This window comes from Strix aluco, chromosome 18 (assembly GCF_031877795.1).
Source record: "Strix aluco isolate bStrAlu1 chromosome 18, bStrAlu1.hap1, whole genome shotgun sequence".
Lineage (NCBI taxonomy): Eukaryota > Metazoa > Chordata > Aves > Strigiformes > Strigidae > Strix > Strix aluco.
Window position 1 is genome coordinate 3,249,787 of NC_133948.1, and position 19,209 is coordinate 3,268,995.

General features: G+C 47.3%; 1 protein-coding gene across 2 annotated transcripts; it reads right to left on the reverse strand.

Annotated features, from left to right (window-relative positions):
- Nucleotides 1-186: 186 nt before the first annotated feature.
- On the reverse strand, nt 187-15,094 carry TMEM120B (transmembrane protein 120B). Of its 2 annotated transcripts, none has more exons than XM_074843873.1 (12): nt 14,937-15,094; nt 9,951-10,069; nt 8,864-8,980; nt 8,039-8,098; nt 7,510-7,605; nt 6,557-6,646; nt 4,639-4,704; nt 3,664-3,725; nt 3,327-3,419; nt 2,850-2,914; nt 2,606-2,674; nt 187-1,660 (listed from the first exon to the last, which is right to left on the reverse strand). In XM_074843873.1, exons 1-12 carry the CDS (start codon nt 15,003-15,005, stop codon nt 1,547-1,549), a joined length of 1,020 nt encoding a protein of 339 aa, XP_074699974.1. In that variant the 5' UTR covers nt 15,006-15,094; the 3' UTR covers nt 187-1,546. The 2 variants fall into 2 exon arrangements, with proteins under 2 accessions (XP_074699974.1, XP_074699975.1); XM_074843874.1 differs by having other exon boundaries at nt 2,602-2,674.
- Between the last annotated feature and the right edge of the window lie 4,115 nt (nt 15,095-19,209).

The following is a 19,209-nucleotide window of genomic DNA, read 5'->3' on the forward strand; positions in this document are numbered from 1 at the left end:
GTGCAGAGCTCCCCACCCCTGGAGAACCAGGTCCACTGCTCGGATCCAGCAGGTTCCAGCATCGCTCTCAAAATAAAACAATTTACATTTCATAAATGGAGAGTTCAAAGGATTTTAAAAAAACCTCACAGGGTGTGCAAACGTCAGAAGTTAACGTAGCAAGATACAGCCCAGTTAGCGTGATAGTTGTTCAAAATATGCAAATTGCAATTTATTGTTCATGCCCACAGGACAGTGATGCTGTAAAGGTAATTTTGCTAGCGTCGCAGCAACAGAAGAACTGACAAAACCATTTCAAGTCTGTAGTGCATATATATATATATTTCTTCATGAGCACACTTACTGGGAGAAGGGCATCATTTTCTGATCACACTCTGCCAAAGCATATGCCCAATTTGGGCTTTGTACTAGCTCAAAGGAAGCTTTCACCGTTGGGAAAGACCCTGCCTAAAGCGGCTCACAATACTGCAGCTGGCCTTAGGAGGTATGGATGTTACAGCACCCAAAACAAGCTTATTTGAATGAGTAAGGTTAAGTTCAAGCAGCACAAGGAGTTAAGCAGGATAGCAGTGAGTATTTGTCCTCTGCCATCCTCCTGAACGACTGTTTACATTCTCTTAATTAGTACAAGTGCAGCATCTAAAGAAAGTATTTAATATTTCTGCTGAGCCTTTCCTACACTTTCTGGAACGGCACTGGGAGCAAAAAATACTGAAAACAGAAACCAAAGTGCAACTGCACTTACTGCCACCGATTAAGGCCATTTTAAGGAGAAATGGTGTGTCAACCAACCAACCTGAAGGGCAGTGTATTCGTTATTAAAAAGGGGCTGAAGCAGCTGCATATTGAATGGTTTATTTTGGGTCTGTTCCAGGCCTGGACAGATGACCTGGTCTCCCTGGAAGAGGGCTAGCAGACTTCCCTGCCATTTAAAAACTGCTTTTGCTTGCTTGGTTTTGTTTTCAAAAGAGGATTTCTCTTCTTTAAATAGCTTTTTAAAAGTGTATATAGCAGCAGTACGGTACAAAGATGGGCTTTTTTTTTTTTTTTCACAGTACACACAGGTTAGTATTGCCACTGAAAATATGCCCTAAACAAATGCCTTTAAAAACCAGCATTCGCTCTGTGCTACTGATCAGCCTGGAGTGTTCATAAACCTTCGCAAATCCAATACCCAGAATTTAAATAATAAAACACGAAAGTGTTAAATATCATTCCAGAATTGGAATTACAGTAGATCCCACATTCTCCCAATGCTTTACTGGGCAGGTACATGCTGCTCTGTATACAGAAAAAAAAAAAACAAACAAAAAGCAAACACGTTTTGTATTAAATATACATAAATAGCAGGACTGCGGACTGGAGAGCCATGCTTGTGTTAATACTGAGTCTGTGCTGGCAGAGTCCATATCCTTCACCAAACATGGGGACGGACGAGTCCTTCCAAGCCCGTCCATGGTGTAGCTGGGGTTTAGCAGGATCCGTCCCAAACCCAGCGCCTGCTGCGGGCAGAAGGATGGCAGCCAGCACGTTGAGGAGGGGGAGTTCACAGCTTCTTCATTTTGTCTTTGTTTTTCTGGAGTTTAGTGTGCACCACTTTGAGAGTAGTGAGGAAGTTCCCAAGGAAGAGCAGCAGAAACGTGAAAGCCAACACAAAAACCTGAGAGGGGAGGAGAAAAATAAAAGGAAGAAAAGGTGAGAGCTGAGGGTACTGCTTTGGCCACATTTAAGTGAGCTCTGGTGGGGCTTGGTTGGCAAGTCCATGGATCCGTTAGCACAGAGATCCAAGGAGAGACAATCATAGCCAAATACATCCAGCTGTGTGGGTTAACAGGAAGTATATTTTTATCATGATCATTTCAGTAGCATTTATGACTTCTTAATATTACAACATGGATTATATTTAACACTGCTGGACTCTACCAGACAGTAAAAATAAAATCATTAAGTCCAGTTAACATGGCACAAGCATGTTCATTGTGCAATAACATGTTTCTGTGGGAAGGTGTGTTCCTCCTGGACAAAGTGAGCACGTGAGTTACAGCAAGATCTGACCAAAATAAAGACCATCAGATTATCTGCACCACTACACGTGTGATGTGGTCCAGTCTGGATCTACAGGAGCAATTGTATAGCTGGAAAATAAATAGACATGTTTGATGGGTGACAGCAACTGAGAAAACAAGTGGAAAGATCCCTAAAAGTGGGGAAACAAAGCAGATGATACGTTTTTAAAGTGACTCACTGCCATAATTTTTTTCGTCATCATATTTTTGTATGTGTAACCCATGGATCAGCCATAACAACCACCAGCAACTCAGCAGGCACTGTTACTAAATGCCCATACACTCGAACAATATGGAGAGTTATTTACCCATACATATTTTCTTCCCCCTACACGCTCTGCCTTTCAGTTTGTGTGGTCACCCGTGGGTGCAAATTTCCCTACAGTAACTCACATTTATTTTGAGTTCTCTTGTATAGGCTCTGTGCCACATCATCCTGAGATATTTAGATGGGGTCAGATGCCCAAATATCTAAGGATGTGGTTAAACACCCCCTCTTCCCCTGCTCTGTGCTTTTTCTGAGCAGAACCAACACCCACCTGCCATTCTTTGCACTCCTTATGCCTTGACAATCCAAAAAGCGTGATTGCATTATATAGCTGCCAGAACTACAAAGGGGAAAAAAAAAAAAAGGCAATTTCATTACTAGCAAAAAACCCTCAACCTTAGAAACATTTGCCACGGGTATGTGTGATCCAAAGCACCTTTTTATGGTGCTTCAACCGCAGTGGCAGACCCTCCCTGGCCCTGCACCGGAAGGAGGAATGGGATTGCCCAACTTACGTGCCCAAAGAACAAGAAGGGAAGGAGAAACGTCAGCCCCCGCCACATCCAGGACTGAAATCCTTCTGAAAAAGGTTGACAGAAGAGACAGAGTGAGCAGAGAAGAGCCAGGACTGGAGCTGCAGTCCTCCCTGCCCAGACCACCTCCTAAGGGCTATTCCCACCCTGCTCTGCAACAACCAACCAATTTAAAATAGATACTTGAAGGTGTGGTGACGGGAGGACAATGAAGATGGGGAGAACCAAAACCTCCATTTTAACCCTCTCAAGAGCTGATGGAGATCAGAGTCTTCTCCTCCCGACCCAAAGAAGGGGATAAAAGCCTTGCTGCCCTTCCTGCCTTAGGACACAGGCAGCAGAGGAGGGGGTGGCAGCTCTGCAAAGCTCGCTCTCGGAAGGCCACACAGCCCTCTCCCCATCACCGCGTCTAAAACCCGTGCAAAAACTTCACAAAGAAAGTACTGCAGAAAACCTCACCTACTGTAAGGTCCAAGTGGTTTCTCTCCCCCAAAGCACGGAGTCTATAAAGGCAGCCCCTTTGATAATAATACTGTAGGAACTGAACGCAACCTGGAGGAGATAAAACATCACTGCATTGGCTATTCAGAAGTATGATAAATGTATCAAACTATTTTAATAATGTTTAATCCACTAGCATTTAATTAGTTTATATTTGTACATTGCATTTTGTATGTAGTCTTTATATTCCTACAGTTTAATACTCCAATATTTACCAAACAAAAGTCTTTTCTTCTAAGCACATAAGATACAAAACTATTTTATCCCATGAATTAGCAAGGTAAGATATACTCACTCTGAAATATTGAAAATGCTAAAAATTGACTGCGAAACATTTGATACATGAGTCCATCTGGCCTGAAAGCAAAATACAAAGGAGGTCTATTTGATAAAAAGTGTATGATGCAGTGCCCTTCCCCTTCACCACCGAGCCAGACCCCATTAGCAAACGAAGCAAGCAGCTGGTCCCCAGCCCGCTCCCCCCCACTGGGAGCCCAGAGGGTGCTACAGCCACACATTACAACTCTGGCGTGGAGGAAACGCTCTCGCTGATCAGGTTTCCCCTCTCCCACACATATAAATGCTTCCCCCTCTTATTCATTTTCTTATCACAGTTTTCTCCAGGCAGAATCAAAGCCATTCAGCAGTGTCTGCATCAAGAATCCAAGCAGTGGAGCAGGGGGTGGTTGTGCTCCTTATCCTAAGGGTAGTTCAGGACAGACAGAGGACCTTCTGCTCCAGCCACTATGTCATTCCCTTACAGATTCAGGAGCAGAAATATTTGTTGTTTTAAAACAATTTTTAATGATTAACTAATCAGTTCATGCCAAAGTTGAGACAGGCTGCACAGGGGCCATAGGCAGGCTGCATCGCTGCATTCTCTGACCAACACCACCATCCGTGGGAAGGCAACTTGCATTTTTGGCTTTAGACTTGGTTTGTAGTCTTGGTTCAGTAAAAGCACCAAACATTTATTCTGTGTTGTCCTCCCTCTCAAGCAAACTGCTGCTTGTTTGCTTCATTACACAGAGACAGAACTCAGGAGACTTTCGGAGATTTTGCTACCACCAGCACAACTACAGCTCAGGGTTTGGGTTTCTTTCTTTTTTTAAATCAGCAGTGTAAATACAAACTTGCACTGTTGTATTTATCACTGAAAACATCTGTAACATCAGATAAATATTGAAGTCTGATGCTTCACCACGTGCCCATGTGTCCACACTGGATTTAAACACTCAGATGATGCAAAAGCAGGCAAGAGCAGACTCACCACGTTAACATTACTCCAGACAGGAATGTGGAGACGTAGTGATGAGACACCCACCAGCCTTTGATCCTGAACAGAAGAAACATGGCAGTTAGACAAGAAACATGGATTTTAGCATTATAAGTCTGGTTTTACAGACAAAAAATGATCCTGACTTGGGGGAGGAAGAGGGACAGGGAACAAAATAGATGGCCCAACTCAAGCAAAAGGGGTGCTGTGGAACACTGTCCTGGTGATATGGCTTAGCTGGGGCATGAATCCACGACTGCTGGAGGGAGGCTCAGGACCCGGACACATCTCGTGTGCTCCCACGAGCTCTCCAGCACAGCAAGAAGCAGCAGTCGCTGCAGCCCAAGGTACCGCAGTGACTAATGATGCACAAGTTTCAGCCCACACACCCTTTTTTTTTTCCATGCCATGCAAATAAGTGATGTTTCCAAGTCCTTCCTATGAGGTGGCTGTTTCTTTCAGACACGAACGCTGCAGAAAGCTCAGAAAAATCACAGTGAAGCGAGCAAGGGTCGTAGTGAGGCAGAATCAAGAAGTGAAGAGCTCCCCCAGGGACGGCGCTGCTTTGGAAGCTAAGCCAACACGGTGAGTTCATTTGGGGCATTTCCAACCAAAGGTGTGTGACCTCTAACACAAGACAGCACCCGCCTTGCTGTGACCAACCTCAGTGGATGTAGTGAGCCCAGGCTCAGAGGTTTCTCTGCTGGCCTCAGGCAAGCAACTTTACATCCCCATGCTTTGTTTTTTCCTCTTTGTCTCTGGCCCCACAGCGATTCCCCCTCTCTGGAAAGCACCCCAAAACAAGACATCACACTCACAGAAGCCCTGGGGACAGCCGTGCTTTCAGAAGAAGAGACTGCTTCATCCCTGCTCCCTGCAGTCTGCACTGGGAACTGTGTCCTCAAGCAGCTCCCAGAAATCAGTTTTTAAGATTTTGCCCCTGGGCAAAGCAGGAATGCCCTGATTTTCCCACCCTGTATAAGCACCACTACAAGGGAGCATACCAGTTCTCTGTGCAGCATTCAGAGCACGAATGCTTGTGGGAAGCTGGGCTAACACAATGCTGACTGCTCAAAAGGTGGCAAACGAGACAAGTTAGAAGCCCAATTAATTAATGCAACAGGGAGCTGCAAACATTGCAGCAGCAGCCGCCACTCACCCCGCAGCAAACCGACACACGTGGGAAGAGACGCGGCGACTGCTGCGGTTTCCTGCACCAGCCTATCTGGATGATGAAAAGTGGGGACGTGCAGCCATCAGGTTATTGTAAAATCTTAACACCAGACTCCAGGTTCCACACAAGCACAAACTCAAGCAACTTCTTGACCCAGACCTAAGGGAGATACTCCAGGAGTGACTCGCCAGCAGGACCTCACCACCCTGCCTTCGGATCCTACTAAGGGTGCCATAAAGAAATGAGAGCTTGGAGTAAGGATCATCCTTCAGTTAACTTCTCTTTACACAGTTACCCCCTAATCGCCAACTTTCCTTTAATACAACTGTGATTTAGTCACACATATCACAAGATGTGGCAGTGACCCGCGGGGCAGCCACGCTAACCAGAGGGTGTAGAGCCAGTACCTCAGGTTGGTCCTTTCACCAAACACACACACACGCTTACACCCGAGAGCACATCTACAGCTAACCCATAGCTACCAAAAACACCCAACGCTTTGCACCAAGAACTTATGGACTTTTAGGAACTACACCTTCTCCTCCCTCCCCAAACCTCAGGTGGCCACATCTGCTCTTGGAAGTGATCATGGAGAAGGACAGAGACAACAGACCCTGCATAGAGGTATCAGCATCCTGGATTTGCTGAGCTTCAGTGCCAAACTGAATCACCTTTTACTGCTTGTTTTTCTTTTAAGGACATTTCATGCTTTAAATAGTTTTGCAGGTGGCACAGTACCTTGATCCATTGCTAATGAGAATGCTTTCCCGTATCGTCAGCGTGCAGTAATACCACACTAACAGAAAGTTAAACACTTCATCTGTCACCCTGTGGTAGAAAAAACACAGCAAAAAAAAAAAATCCTGTTAGATTAAACAAAGACACATTAAAAAAAAAAAATCCGTATTTTTCCTCCTCCCCTTGGGCAGATGGAAACCTGCCCAAGTGAGGCCACAGACACAAAGCTCCAGTCCTGAACATCCCTAATCCACATGCGGAACTGCAGATGTCAGCAGCACCGCCAGGCTCCGAGTCCTTTCCTCTGGGAAGTGCCCCGTGATATAACACTGCAGATCTTGAGCCGATAAGCAGGTATGCAGAGATGACATTAATTCCTTCTGAAGGAAAGCACCATGGAAGCAGTGGATGATCCAATTTAGAAAGGCATTTCCAGGCTAATTCAATGAGTAGATTCCATGAGATCTATATAAATCCAATCAACTAGAAGAGCAGAAGAGCATTACCCTCTGGGAGGGAAAAAAACCCCAACTTTATTTTGCCATTTGCAAACCCCTGAGGCCAAGAGTATTTGGGGCAGCATCTGTATAAGGCAGCATCATTCCCTGGTATGATCCTGCATTCACCCAGACCCACTGAGGTCTCTGTGGAAGTGCCCGGCTCCAGCATCTTCCTGTTTTTTAAGCAAAACTGAATAGTGGAAGCTTGTTGGTGCTCAGACACTTCTCTTAGTTACAAGAGGCTCCAAAAAGAAGTTAAACTAGGAAAAGTGAGTAGCTAAAGTACAGGTCCTGCCAGTGTCAAAGAAGAGGTGTAAAAGCTGTCCCTGCTGTCCAACTGTTCAAAGCCTAAACATTGCCAGAGCCTCTCTCACTGTCCTTAACAGAAGAGAACACAGTTCAAACCCAGCACGTTTTTATTCAAAATACTTTATTAAAATTAAAAAGGATTACCTGTAGTGGAGAATAAACCTGCAGGCTACGGCTCCGAGCAACAAGATTATCGTCAGATAAAGTTTGAATTTCTCATACTCATCCTTGTAGGCGAACCTGGAAGAGAACAGCCGCTGCTTACAGACACAAGTCTGGTGGTTTACTGGAACGTGGCTTCACTTGTTTCAAACCAGATACAAATCCACATGCCAAGCCCGGAGACAGGGGTTTTGCCTGAAACATTTAGAAAACCAGCGGACAGCAGTGAAAGGCAGCATTCTGCCTGCAGGGTCTGTCCAGGCTGCACAGCCATTGCACTGCGAGACAACGGCTTAAGTCCACAAGAGCTCGTTTCTTGCTTAAAGGCAAGTGATGAACAGAATCCATCAGAGCTACATAAAGTATCAGGTCATGGTCCAACCTGCCCACCCTCGATGTTTCATTTTTTATCAGATCTCAGAGAAACCCATTCCCATCTCTGGACTTCAGTCCACATCCACAGCCGGCCCCAGAGAAACCCAAATTCACACATGTGGAAATGCTCACTTACTTTGCTTGGTTACTCAGGAGAGTCACATTCACATTTCCCAGCACCAGATTTAAGTATAAGCTGGAAGACAAAAACCAAGAGCAGACCCAAGTAAGTTTTATTTGAACACCACAAGATGACCCACATTGGAGCTGAAGAGACCAGTGTATCTGCCAAAACCACATTTGCTGTAGGTTTTTAATTAAGGCAAACTGGAGAGATAGACTACAGATGAGGATTTAAACGTGTAAAGATTGGTCAGTGTTTCCAAGAAGTTAGAAAAAAAGCTTATTTTCCTGGTCCCTTTTCTGCGCTGAAGTCTAAGAGTGAGATATGTAGTGTGTACTGTCCAAACCCAAAAATAACGGGGAGAAATCGGAAGAAAATTTTCTGATAGAAACTTCCAAGGGGCTGCAGCATCACACAGCCTTTGACAAGTGAAAGAAATCTGTCCTAGCAACCCCACTTGAAGCAAAGTATAAATTTAAAGTCAGTTGAAAACACTATTATAAAAAAAGAAAGAAAATTCTTGTGATGATTTAGTCTTTAAAAAATTAGCACAGGAAAATATCAATGTGAAACAGTGAATTGCAAGATCTTTTGCCAATGCAGGGTTACTTTTATTTTAATAAAAAAACCTGCACTGCCTACACGCAGTACATTTACATACACTTCCAGCTAATGAATTCTGTGTAAAACTGACACAGCAGCTCAGCAAGAGATTTATGACTAATCCAGTTTTACATGTATTTCTTCAACATGCACATTATCCTTCGGGAACAACACCGCTGCGAACACTTAAATTCAGCTTTCCTGGAGCACACGCCTCCCCAGCAAAGCACATACCCATTCTTCTTCGGCAAGTAGGCTTCCATGTCAAAGAAGGCATTTTGCCTCTCCTTGATCTGGGTGCTGATCTCCTGAATGAGAGCAAACTCTTCAGGACTCGCTCTGGGCTTGCACCTGCAAGAACACAGAAACAAGATATTCCTGTTCATATTTTTACCTCCTTTTTATTTACAGGAAAATAACATTGTCATAAAACCCATGCTGTTAAAAAGCTAACTGTGTTGAGTCAATGCCACTGCACACTTTGCTCCTGTATTTCTGCAGCACCCTTTGGCTTACCATGATTTTATTTCACTGCCTGGTTTATGCTGTTGTAGGTTATTTCAACTGGCTGGTTTATAAATCAGCTTCTCTTTTAATCTCAGCTCAGTGACAGGATCCCGTACTTCTTCCCTAGCAGAGCACTTAAAAGAATATTGTGCTTTTTTGCAGGAACTCCTTCCACTTTGGGAACTTTGTGCACGGTTTCAGGCACTGCCCTTGCAGAAGCTGCAGCTCTCCAGGCATGAAATATTTCAGGATGTAACAAACCACACAGCTGATGATTTACTGACAAACTGTGGTTTTACCAATTAATGTAAAACAGAGAGCAGTGCACAGCAGCATTAGCAACCCGTGGCGTCAGAGGTGGTGTATTCAGACCTGCACACAAGGAATTTAGCCTGTGGCTCCTGGGGATCAGCTGAGCAGCCAGAGACAGTTCCCTCCTGTAAATCCACCCAGGAGCAAGTTACACCTTCAGGTTCAAGAATTGATGCTGCTCTTCCAGGACAGCTTATGGAGCAAAGCTTTGCTCACCTAGCAAAACACAGGGACCAAAAGCTGTACGGTCCTGCCGTGTATGGCACATACTACAAGGATACAAACCCACACAGGCTCCCTCAAAGATCATCTTTATTTTCAGGACTCCATCTCTCACGCAGTTATGAACATGGCTGTGGAGGCGACTCAAGAATAATATGGAGCAAAATTACCACCGCAACACAGATTGCTTACTAAAACACTAAAAATCCAAACATTTCAGCCCTTTGGGAAGGAGAAACATCCTATCTCTGCCTCCTCCACCCTCCAGGTCTCCCGTTACCGTTGCAGGGTGTGCTTCAGATCCTTTAGTGTCTTCTTCTGCCGGCGTATGGAGCTGCTGCAGGCTGTCTGCAAGCTGGTGACTTCTTCCAGTTTCTGCCTGTAAACTTTGTGTGTTTCCTGCAGGAGAAGAGGAGATGATTGGTAGGAAGAACCCTTCTAGGTTACACATTGTATTTGGTCCTCATCTCTGAAGGAAGAAAGCAAAACCCTGGTTTTTGGGAGTCAGCGGGCACCCCTGCAAACAACCAAGGAGGGGATGATGTTAAACCAGTGCAGATCCAACACAGCTTAAATGGACATTGATGAAGTTCCTGCAAACTAAAGAGCGTCCTCTGCACTCATTTAATCTCCACTTTCTAACAAGCTTTCCCATTCAGAAGTTCCTCGTTCCATCTCACCCTGTAACGAAGCCCTAATCCTCCGTTTGATCCCAATCTGTTCCTATCAAATGGGTGGCTAAATCACAGAACAGGATCTCTGATTTCACAGCCAGATTAAATATGGGAAAAAAGAAGAAAGAAAGATGACGACCCAGAGGGGAAGGGGGAAAAAAAAAAAAAAAAAAAAGAGACACAAAACCAGCCACAAATCCACGCCTCAGGGTTTAGATGCCTCCTGGCCACCACTGCCATCTTGACCCCAGATGTTCAAGCAACCCACTGCCCCATACTCTGGTTTAATAGCTTAACCCGTCCCCTCCCTGTGGCATTAGATGATGCTCCTTGAGAGGAACTACTTTACTGATCCCCTGAAGTCCACAATTAGTGTTTGACTGGCTATAACGAGGATGTCCTAAGCAACTGCAAGTCCACTGAGAGGTGCCTCTGCTCTCACACCCCTCCCTCTGCTCAGGAATAAACGTGTTCTGCTGTTCCACCCTTTGCAATGATTTCACCACCTTCCCAAGTGCAGGGAGACCTCAGGAAGCACTAACCAGACACCAAGCAATGCCCTCTGGGCAAATTTAAAGATCTATAATAACTTGGAAAACCGAGTTTGCAGAGGTAGTGCCAAGAGAAGGCGCGGGTTAAATGGCTATTTGCATGGCTGCTTTATCTACCAGCACATCAGAAAATTACCACTGGTTTTCCCAGACCATAAACATGGTGGTAAAACCATACAAAACAAATCTTTGCTCTCCTCCTTGTCAGGACCCAGCTGTTAGCTGTTCATTATTTACAGGAGCAACACAAAACAAGCTCTGGTATCCAATTTAAAAACCTTAATAACCAAACTAACCATGTCCAGGCACTGCAGCTCTCATTGCTTCAGGATTGGTTTGGCTTTGCCTAGCACGGGCAGGACTTTGGGGCTCCCTGGATCACACAGTAACTCGTTCTGTTCTCTAGATGTCATGCAACAGCGTCTTTTAAAAGGCTGGTTCAAAGGTAAGAAGCTTTTTGCCAAAAAAGTGTTCAAGTATTTATTGGAAACACGAACAGGTGAATTAAGAGCTGGTAAATTCTACCACTACCCAAAAGCATCAGGATAATGATTTCAAAACCACACTGGTATTTAGAAGAACACAACATTGCTAGTAGTGAAATTATTTATTCATCAAGAGAGGTGACTGCTTACAAAGGGGACCCACCAGCAGCGCAGGAAGCTTGGCACTGCCTTTACATTAAGACGTATAACACTGGCCAAATACCTGGCTGGAAGGTCAGGTCTGGCCACAGCACTCTCTCTGCATAGGAAACAACACGTGCTTAAAAAAAAAAAAAAAAAAAAAAAAAAGACCAGTACACCAGGGAGAAGAGTATTTTTGCCCCAAGTTGCTCCTGGGCACGAGACATCAGAGTTGTCTCTGCACCCAAGTTTACAGCGCCCGGACCACAACTGCCCAGTTTGCAAGTAGAAATTTGCCCGCAGACTAAGACAAAGGGCAGGCAGCAGTTCAGCACGGCAGCCCCACGCTGTAACTGCTCGATGTTTTCTGTAGGTACCTCGAGGTCTATTTTCTATTGCACTTGCAACAGTCCTACTTGTGGTCAGCCCTTGTTCATTTGCAGGACTCAAACCACGTTCACGGAGAGCCCTTGCAGGGCTTTTTCCTAATCAAAATCTGGTTTACATGTTCATACAAAGGGTTTAAATTAATAAGGTGTTGCAGGGCAACTTGCATTTTCCCATGTCCCTACCCCAAAACTGCAATGCTTCACAGCCCCAAGCTCTTTCTCAGGCTGCTGCTCCAGAGATGAAGCACTGCCCTGTCAACTCAAATAAAAATCTGCAGATGTGGCTGGTTAGATGTGCTTTGCAAACCTGGATGTCCCTCAGCCCCATCTCACAGAATCATCTGGGTTGGAAAAGACCTTGAAGATCCTCCAGTCCAACCATGAACCTCACCCTGACCGTTCCCAACTCCACCAGATCCCTCAGCGCTGGGTCAACCCGACTCTTCAACCCCTCCAGGGATGGGGACTCCCCCCCTGCCCTGGGCAGCCCATTCCAACGCCCAACAGCCCCTTCTGCAAAGAAATCCTTCCTAAGAGCCAGTCTGACCCTGCCCTGGCGCAGCTTGAGGCCATTCCCTCTTGGCCTGGCGCTTGTTCCTTGGGTCAAGAGACTCATCCTCCCTCTCTGCACCCTCCTTTCAGGGAGTTGTAGAGGGCCATGAGGTCTCCCCTCAGCCTCCTCTTCTCCAGACTAAACCCCCCTAGTTCCCTCAGCCGCTCCCCATCAGACCTGTGCTCCAGACCCTGCACCAGCTTCGTTCCCCTTCTCTGAACACGCTCGAGTCATTCAATGGCCTTTTTGGAGTGAGGGGCCCAAAACTGAACCCACTCATCAAGGTGCGGCCTCATCAGTGCCGAGTACAGGGGTAAGATCCCTTCCCTGTCCCTGCTGGCCATGCTATTTCTGATGCAAGCCAGGATACCATGGGTCCCCACTGTCCCGAGGGGATGCTCAGTGCTGCTGCGCAGCAGCATCAGCCCCTTCGAAGCCCCTCAAGTCAGAGCTCCCCAAATACAAGCATAGCCTCAAGTGCCACGTGGGCACATCGGGGGCAGAAGCTACAACCAGAGTCTAAGGTCCTCCCTCTGCAGAAGGAAGACACAGCCCCTGACCCAGAACTTACAACGCAATTATAAAATATGAGACAGGGCAGGAGTGCATTGAAACACAGAGATCATTTTGCCCCACAGGGCCAGCATTGCTCTTGACACACACACAAAAAATCTGCCTATCATCAATTTTTTTTCCCTGCTAGTATTGCACAAGAGACCCTTTTAGTGGAGGTGACCAAAGTATCCTGGAAAATACCATCCAGGAGCTCCTTTGAAATTCAAGCAGCACCTCCTGCACATCCCCAGCCAGAGACAAGGGTGCTGAAGGGGGATGATGCAGGTGTGGAGGAGGGTCAAGCTGCGGCCATGAAAACCAGGCTCCTCAGGAGCAAGAGATGCCACAGATGTGTCCAAAAAGCCACATGCAAGGGCAAGCATGAGCAGATACCCACATCGAAGTACTTTCTTACTAAACAGTTGGGTTTTCTAACCCAACACATCACGGTTTGACTTGAATCCAGTCCGGAAGCACAGAGCCTTCCTCCAAAGCACATTTAAGCACCAACAGCATCTCACGGAGCTGGAGCAGAGTCACATCCTCAGGACAGCGCCGTGCTCCCCTCTTCTGCAACCTGCTTTCAGATATAAGCTCTGCCTGTGAGCCCTGAAGCTCTCAGAAAATGGATGTTATTCCAACTTTTCACCTCTACAATACTAACCACAGGGCAGTGATATCTTGTGTCACCAGGAGCTGCTACCCCACTGAGCAGCATTTCTACTCTCCTTTTACAGATGGGGAAACTGAGGCAGGCATAAGTCACTGACATTTTGCTGTGGTTTAGGTCAGACTTAAGCAGCACACTCAGCGAGAAGGCCAGTTGGTGCACACAGCAAAGAAGTGATCAACAAAACCACGCCAGCTGGTGCTCCCCCCCAACACCCAACCACCACCTTTTCCTTCTGTTAACAAGCGTACGACCTGAACTGACTTTTAATTAAGACAACAAGCTAAATCTGGAAATCACACTTTTTTTTTTTTGCAGCGCACGTTCTGTTTAACAGCCTAAAAGAGGCTAACAGCCATGCAGAGCGAGAACAGCCGGTTGTGTTTTAAAACTGGCTTCAAGATTTAAAGCACATGTACAGGCACAGCATCGATGACATACGGGGACGGGAAGGTTTCTGGAGGTAAAAACATTTTGCAAAAACAGCTCTCAGTCCCTGCTCCGACGTCTTTCTGTCCCTCAACGCACTTTTGCGAGATGGATAAACAGCACTTGAACCCCTCCATAGGACATTAAATTCCGTCCCGGAGATGCTCGCAGCACTGGCATTACCAGCATCCCTCTTTGTGCCACGCCACGGGTGCACAAAAACACCAGGTCCCCCTTTTTCCACCCTTGCTCCGGTGGCGGGACATATGTCCCCGTGTCTCCTCCGGTACCGGGTCATGGTCGTGGTTTGGTCTGGGGTGTCCCACGGGGGTACCGGTGCACAGCAGCGTTTTTGGGGTGCTGTGCAAGGCTCTGCCTCCACGCACAGCTGCGTGCTCCGGGCCTGCACCCCGCACCGTCGTGACACGCGTGGCCCAGCCAGGCGGAGCCCACCCGGGGCCTCTCCTGGGCGCAGCGAGGAGGGGCTGAGCCTCTCCGCACCCCTGGCAGCTCCTTACCGAGGCTGCCCCAAGGCGGGTGGGTGGGTGCCGGGGAAGGGGACAGCGGTGGGAGGGTTGGGGTGCGCACCCCGCTCCTGCAAACCCCCCCCCCCCCGCCCCCCCAGCCTTGCGGCTGCGCGCCCGGGTGAGGGGGGAGCCCGGCGCCATCCCCCGCCTCACGCAGCAAAGCCAAGGCGGGGAAGGCAGCGCCAGAGAAGCGGCGGACGCGAAACCGGGCGAAGCACCGCGGCAGCGCACCGAGGCGCGCGGAGCCCCTCCGCCTCCCCCCCACACATACACACACACCTTCCCGCCTCACCTGGAGCTGCCGGAACTCCTCCTCCAGCTCCCGCCACTCGCCCCGGCACCGCTCCAGCTGCACCCTCATGGCGCTGCGGCACAAACCGAGGGGCGGGGGGGGGGTAGCGGCGGCGCGAGCTCAGCCGGTAGCGGCGGCGGCGCGAGCCCGCACCCGGGCCCGGGGGCCACGTGCGCCCCTGACGTCACCGCGCGGGGCTGGGCGCGGCGCCGCGGCGGCGCGCGCCGCCCCCACAGGCCCCGCCCCGTCCTCCGCCCGCCTGAGGCGAGCGCTCACCCTCAGCCGCCGCCGCTACCGCCAGCGCGGCTCCGCTCACCTCGGAGGGGTCGCTCTGTGTTGTGGTGGAGCCTGAAGCGCTCCCTGAGGCAGCGGGGAAGGCGGATAAAACCCGGCAACCGTCGGTGTGGCGCTGCCGGAGCCGCCGTGCCGCGGGGACCGTCCCCTCAGAGGGACCCGCCGGCTGAGGTGACCGCACACAGCTGGGCTGAGGCCGCCCAGCCCAGCAGCTGCTTGAGGCCGGGGCACAGTCGTTCGGTAGTATGAGGGAGAGACAGTGACGAGACGATTCCGGATATTTGTTATTATTAGAATAATAACTCGCTCGGTGGCAGGACTGGCAAACTGGGAGCAGGACCTGGTGGCCTCTGGGCACAGTCCTGCTCCGAGGAGCTCACGGTGAGAGCGATGCACAGGGCAGGGTGTGATGCCCCGGGCGTGCAAAGGCTACAAATGCCGGTACTGCGCTTCTTGCAATGTGGGTTTGTTGCAAAAGGGTGGAAGTAGGCAAAGTGGAAGAAAAAAAGGAAGGGAAAGGAAGCGATTAAAAATAAAAGGGTATGAGGGGAAGGGAGGCATGAAGCTGAAGTAAAAACTTGAGTGCCATGTTGCCTTTTCACAAAGAATATCTGTAGGATCCTGTTTCCTTGGATTTGGCACAAACAACCAAAAACGGTCAGTGTAGAGTCCCTCCTCGGTGTGCACACTGGCCCTGGTCCTTTTCTAGGTCTATATTAGTGCTGTCTGCTCGTTTTATGCCTCTTTCGTATGTTCCTTTTTGTATGTGTGTGGGTGGACACCTGAAGTGCAATGTGACCTGCTGCCTGGCTCTGCGCTCGGTTTCCAGAGAAACCTGCTCAGAACTTGTGGTGGTTGGGGATTTCTGCTGATTTAAGAACCACCAACCACAGGGACATTGTATTGTCCCTTCAGCTCCTCCAGGGAGGTCCATGATTGCCCAGAGATCAAACACATGTGTTGAGGCAGTCCTTGATAATCTTGAAGTAGAATAATTAATAAACGTAGTATAAATGTCTCAGGAGTTTGTTATGTCTGTATTAAATTTTCCCTGGATTTTATCCACAATCCTGTGTAACGGGACCTTACGTTACAGGAAGCCTGCAGGATTTGGAATTACAGAGGAAGAATCACATCTCGGATCATGGTTTTAATTCTGCGCTGGATACAAGGTTGGAGTCCTCCCCACCAGCAAAATTATTTTCCCTTCCCACATGAAAATAATCCCTCCACCTTTGCAATTACTCTGTCATCTCAGATCAGTTTATCACAGAGCCACACCAAAGATGTAGCTGCATTTGTTTAGGGCTTGCTCTGCTCATTACATCACACTCTGAACCAAGCATGCTACAAATGCAGCTACACCTCACCCCTTCCTGCTCAGGGGAGGCTGGGGTGCTGACACCCTGCGGCAGACCTGGGTGAATCCGGACTGGAGGGTGGCAGCGTCCTTGGCAGGTTGTGAGGTGTTCAGTGAGGTTGGCAGAGGTGGGTTGATCCAAAAAGTGAGGGCACCGCTGCTGTCGGTCGCAGGTTTGAGCCTTGCGTGTGTTTTGCACATAGCCAGAGCAAATATCCCACTCTGTGCCGCTAGTGGGAGCGGTCAGTGGAAGAGCACGTGGTTCTGTGAATGTTCCCTTACTTCCTTTAAGTAAAAACATTTAAGTAAAAACACTTCCACTATTGTAGAACTACTTGTGTCAATCCTAACATTCAAGAAGAGGTACTTAAAGAATACATCGTAAATTGTAAATAGCCCTTAAAACTATTCATTTCACTCCTGAGCTATAAGCCTCAAAAGAGCAGAAGCAAGCTCTCAATATCACTCGTGGATATTTGCCCTGGGCTGTAATTCTGCAGCCTGACGACATGTTTGTTAGGGCCACGGTCTGCGTTTCTGCAGGTGCTGCGTGTACAAAGGCAGGAAATGTTGTGCATTTCCCGCTCGGAGCCAGGCCAGCCCGGCAGCTCTCTGGGAACAGCCTCGCGCCGAGACATTACCAGACCTTTATTCAAAACTTTCCTACCTCTTCCCTACACCTCTTGACAAGGAACAATTCTTACGCATATTGAGGCTGTGTATAATTATAACCTCAAAAGATTTCTTTCAAGGTCTTTAACTAAGACATGGTAATTATTAATACTCATTCAAGAGATCTGTATTTTCTTTAAAACAGAAAACACAAAAGAATTTCATTGAACACAAATAATGTGAGTGTAGCATGGCTGGCTGTACGGCTGATTCTAGCAGTATTTAATGTTGTGCCCTTACAAATGATTTCAGAATTACCTGTAATCTCTTTCCACCTCCTGGGAGATTATAGCTGTTTGTATAATCTCATTATTTCAATCACACCTTTGTGAATAAAACCAAAGCAAGTAAGATAACAGTGATTTTTTTTTTATTAGAACTAGAGAATTTGTTTATTATAGTACATATAATTTTACTTGCTAAGAATGGAAACTGCAGATTTTAATTAGATCTGTCAATTTTAAAAGGACTCTAATTTCTGAGTTAGGAGTCATAAAATTAAAAAATCACATAATATATCACAGTCTGTAGTCCTGAGTGACTTAAGTTTCTATATCCATGTTCTCAGCATTTGTTTTATTTATCTATCAACGTATTTTTCAATTTTAAGGCCTTTTGCAATTTTTATTTCTACAACTCAAACATACTCCAAAACTAGATTTCTTGAAGGAAGAGACTCAAAAAATCTTTATAAACGTTCATCCATTTAACTCATGTACCGAGTTTTCAAACTGACCGTCTCCTTAATAGGAATCCTGCAAAAGTAAGAGGGTGTGCACTAATCCAGAAAGCCTTCCCAGCCATACCTGCGGAAAATTGCAGACCTAAGGCAGATCTGCCCCGCTCCGGTGGCCGGGGATACAGGGAGGGGCTGTCTCTGGTAAGGCTGTGCTGGCTGATGTCCCTCTCTGCCTCCAGGAGTGACTCCTACAGAAAAATCCAGTCTTTGTGCATTACATTTCCTGTCTGGATTAAATTATTATTTTGGGGGAAAAATACAGTTTAAATTCCCTCATTATGAAGATATATAGGAATAATATAGTTTGAGGTTTCTTTTTTTCCTATCTGACTGAAATATCCCTAAATATCGGCATCCATTGCACCCCGTGGACAATCAAAGACCTTACTGGACTATTATAGGAGTGCATATTCTTTTAGCAACTGGATTAAGGATTTAGTGAGGGAATTTTATGAGCTCAGAAGAGCCCTGTCAGCTTCCTGCACCAGGAGCAGGTTCTGCAGCTCAGCTGGAGTGCGGGGTAAATTCCGCTGGGGCTCTCACAGCCCTGTGTTGTTTTCTGGAGCCTGGTTTATCTCAGGAGAGCTGCCGTTCTTTCTGCATATCTTTCCTTGTGGCCTGCTAAACCAACCACATATGCTCTTTGGTCAACAGCTAATTAACCCGGTCATGTGCAGTTTTAATATTCGATTTCAAGGATGCCTCCCTACCTGCTGTGGCAAACAAAGCCCGGGCAGTTGCCCTGTCTGGCTATGTCCCCATTCCTCCCTCTGCTCCCACAGTTTAGATGAGATTTTGATTCAGTTTACCATTTTACAGAGGCAAGAAATGCTGTTGTGCAGATTTAAGCAGTGAGAGGCTTCTTAAAAGAGGGTTTGTGGCCTCCTTGAAGTAGATGCCTTAAACACAACTTACTCAAAAAGTTAAAATGTACAGAAAGACACCAGTGCCTTCATGCAACAGCACTGCTCTGTCTTACCCATGTTACCTGGGCTGAGATTGTTGCATGGGCTCTTCCTTCCTCATCTGCTTTTGAGCACCAGGTTGGTCAGTCAGTCTCCTCTGTCCTGCCCCTGGGCAGAAGGCTGCCCTGGAGGAGGCTCATGAGGGCTCCTTCCCCACTTCCCAGCATCACTGAATCACTCTGGATTTCTGGAGCAGACAGCTGCTCTAGATTTAAGGCTATAAAAATGTGTCTTTCACGTGTA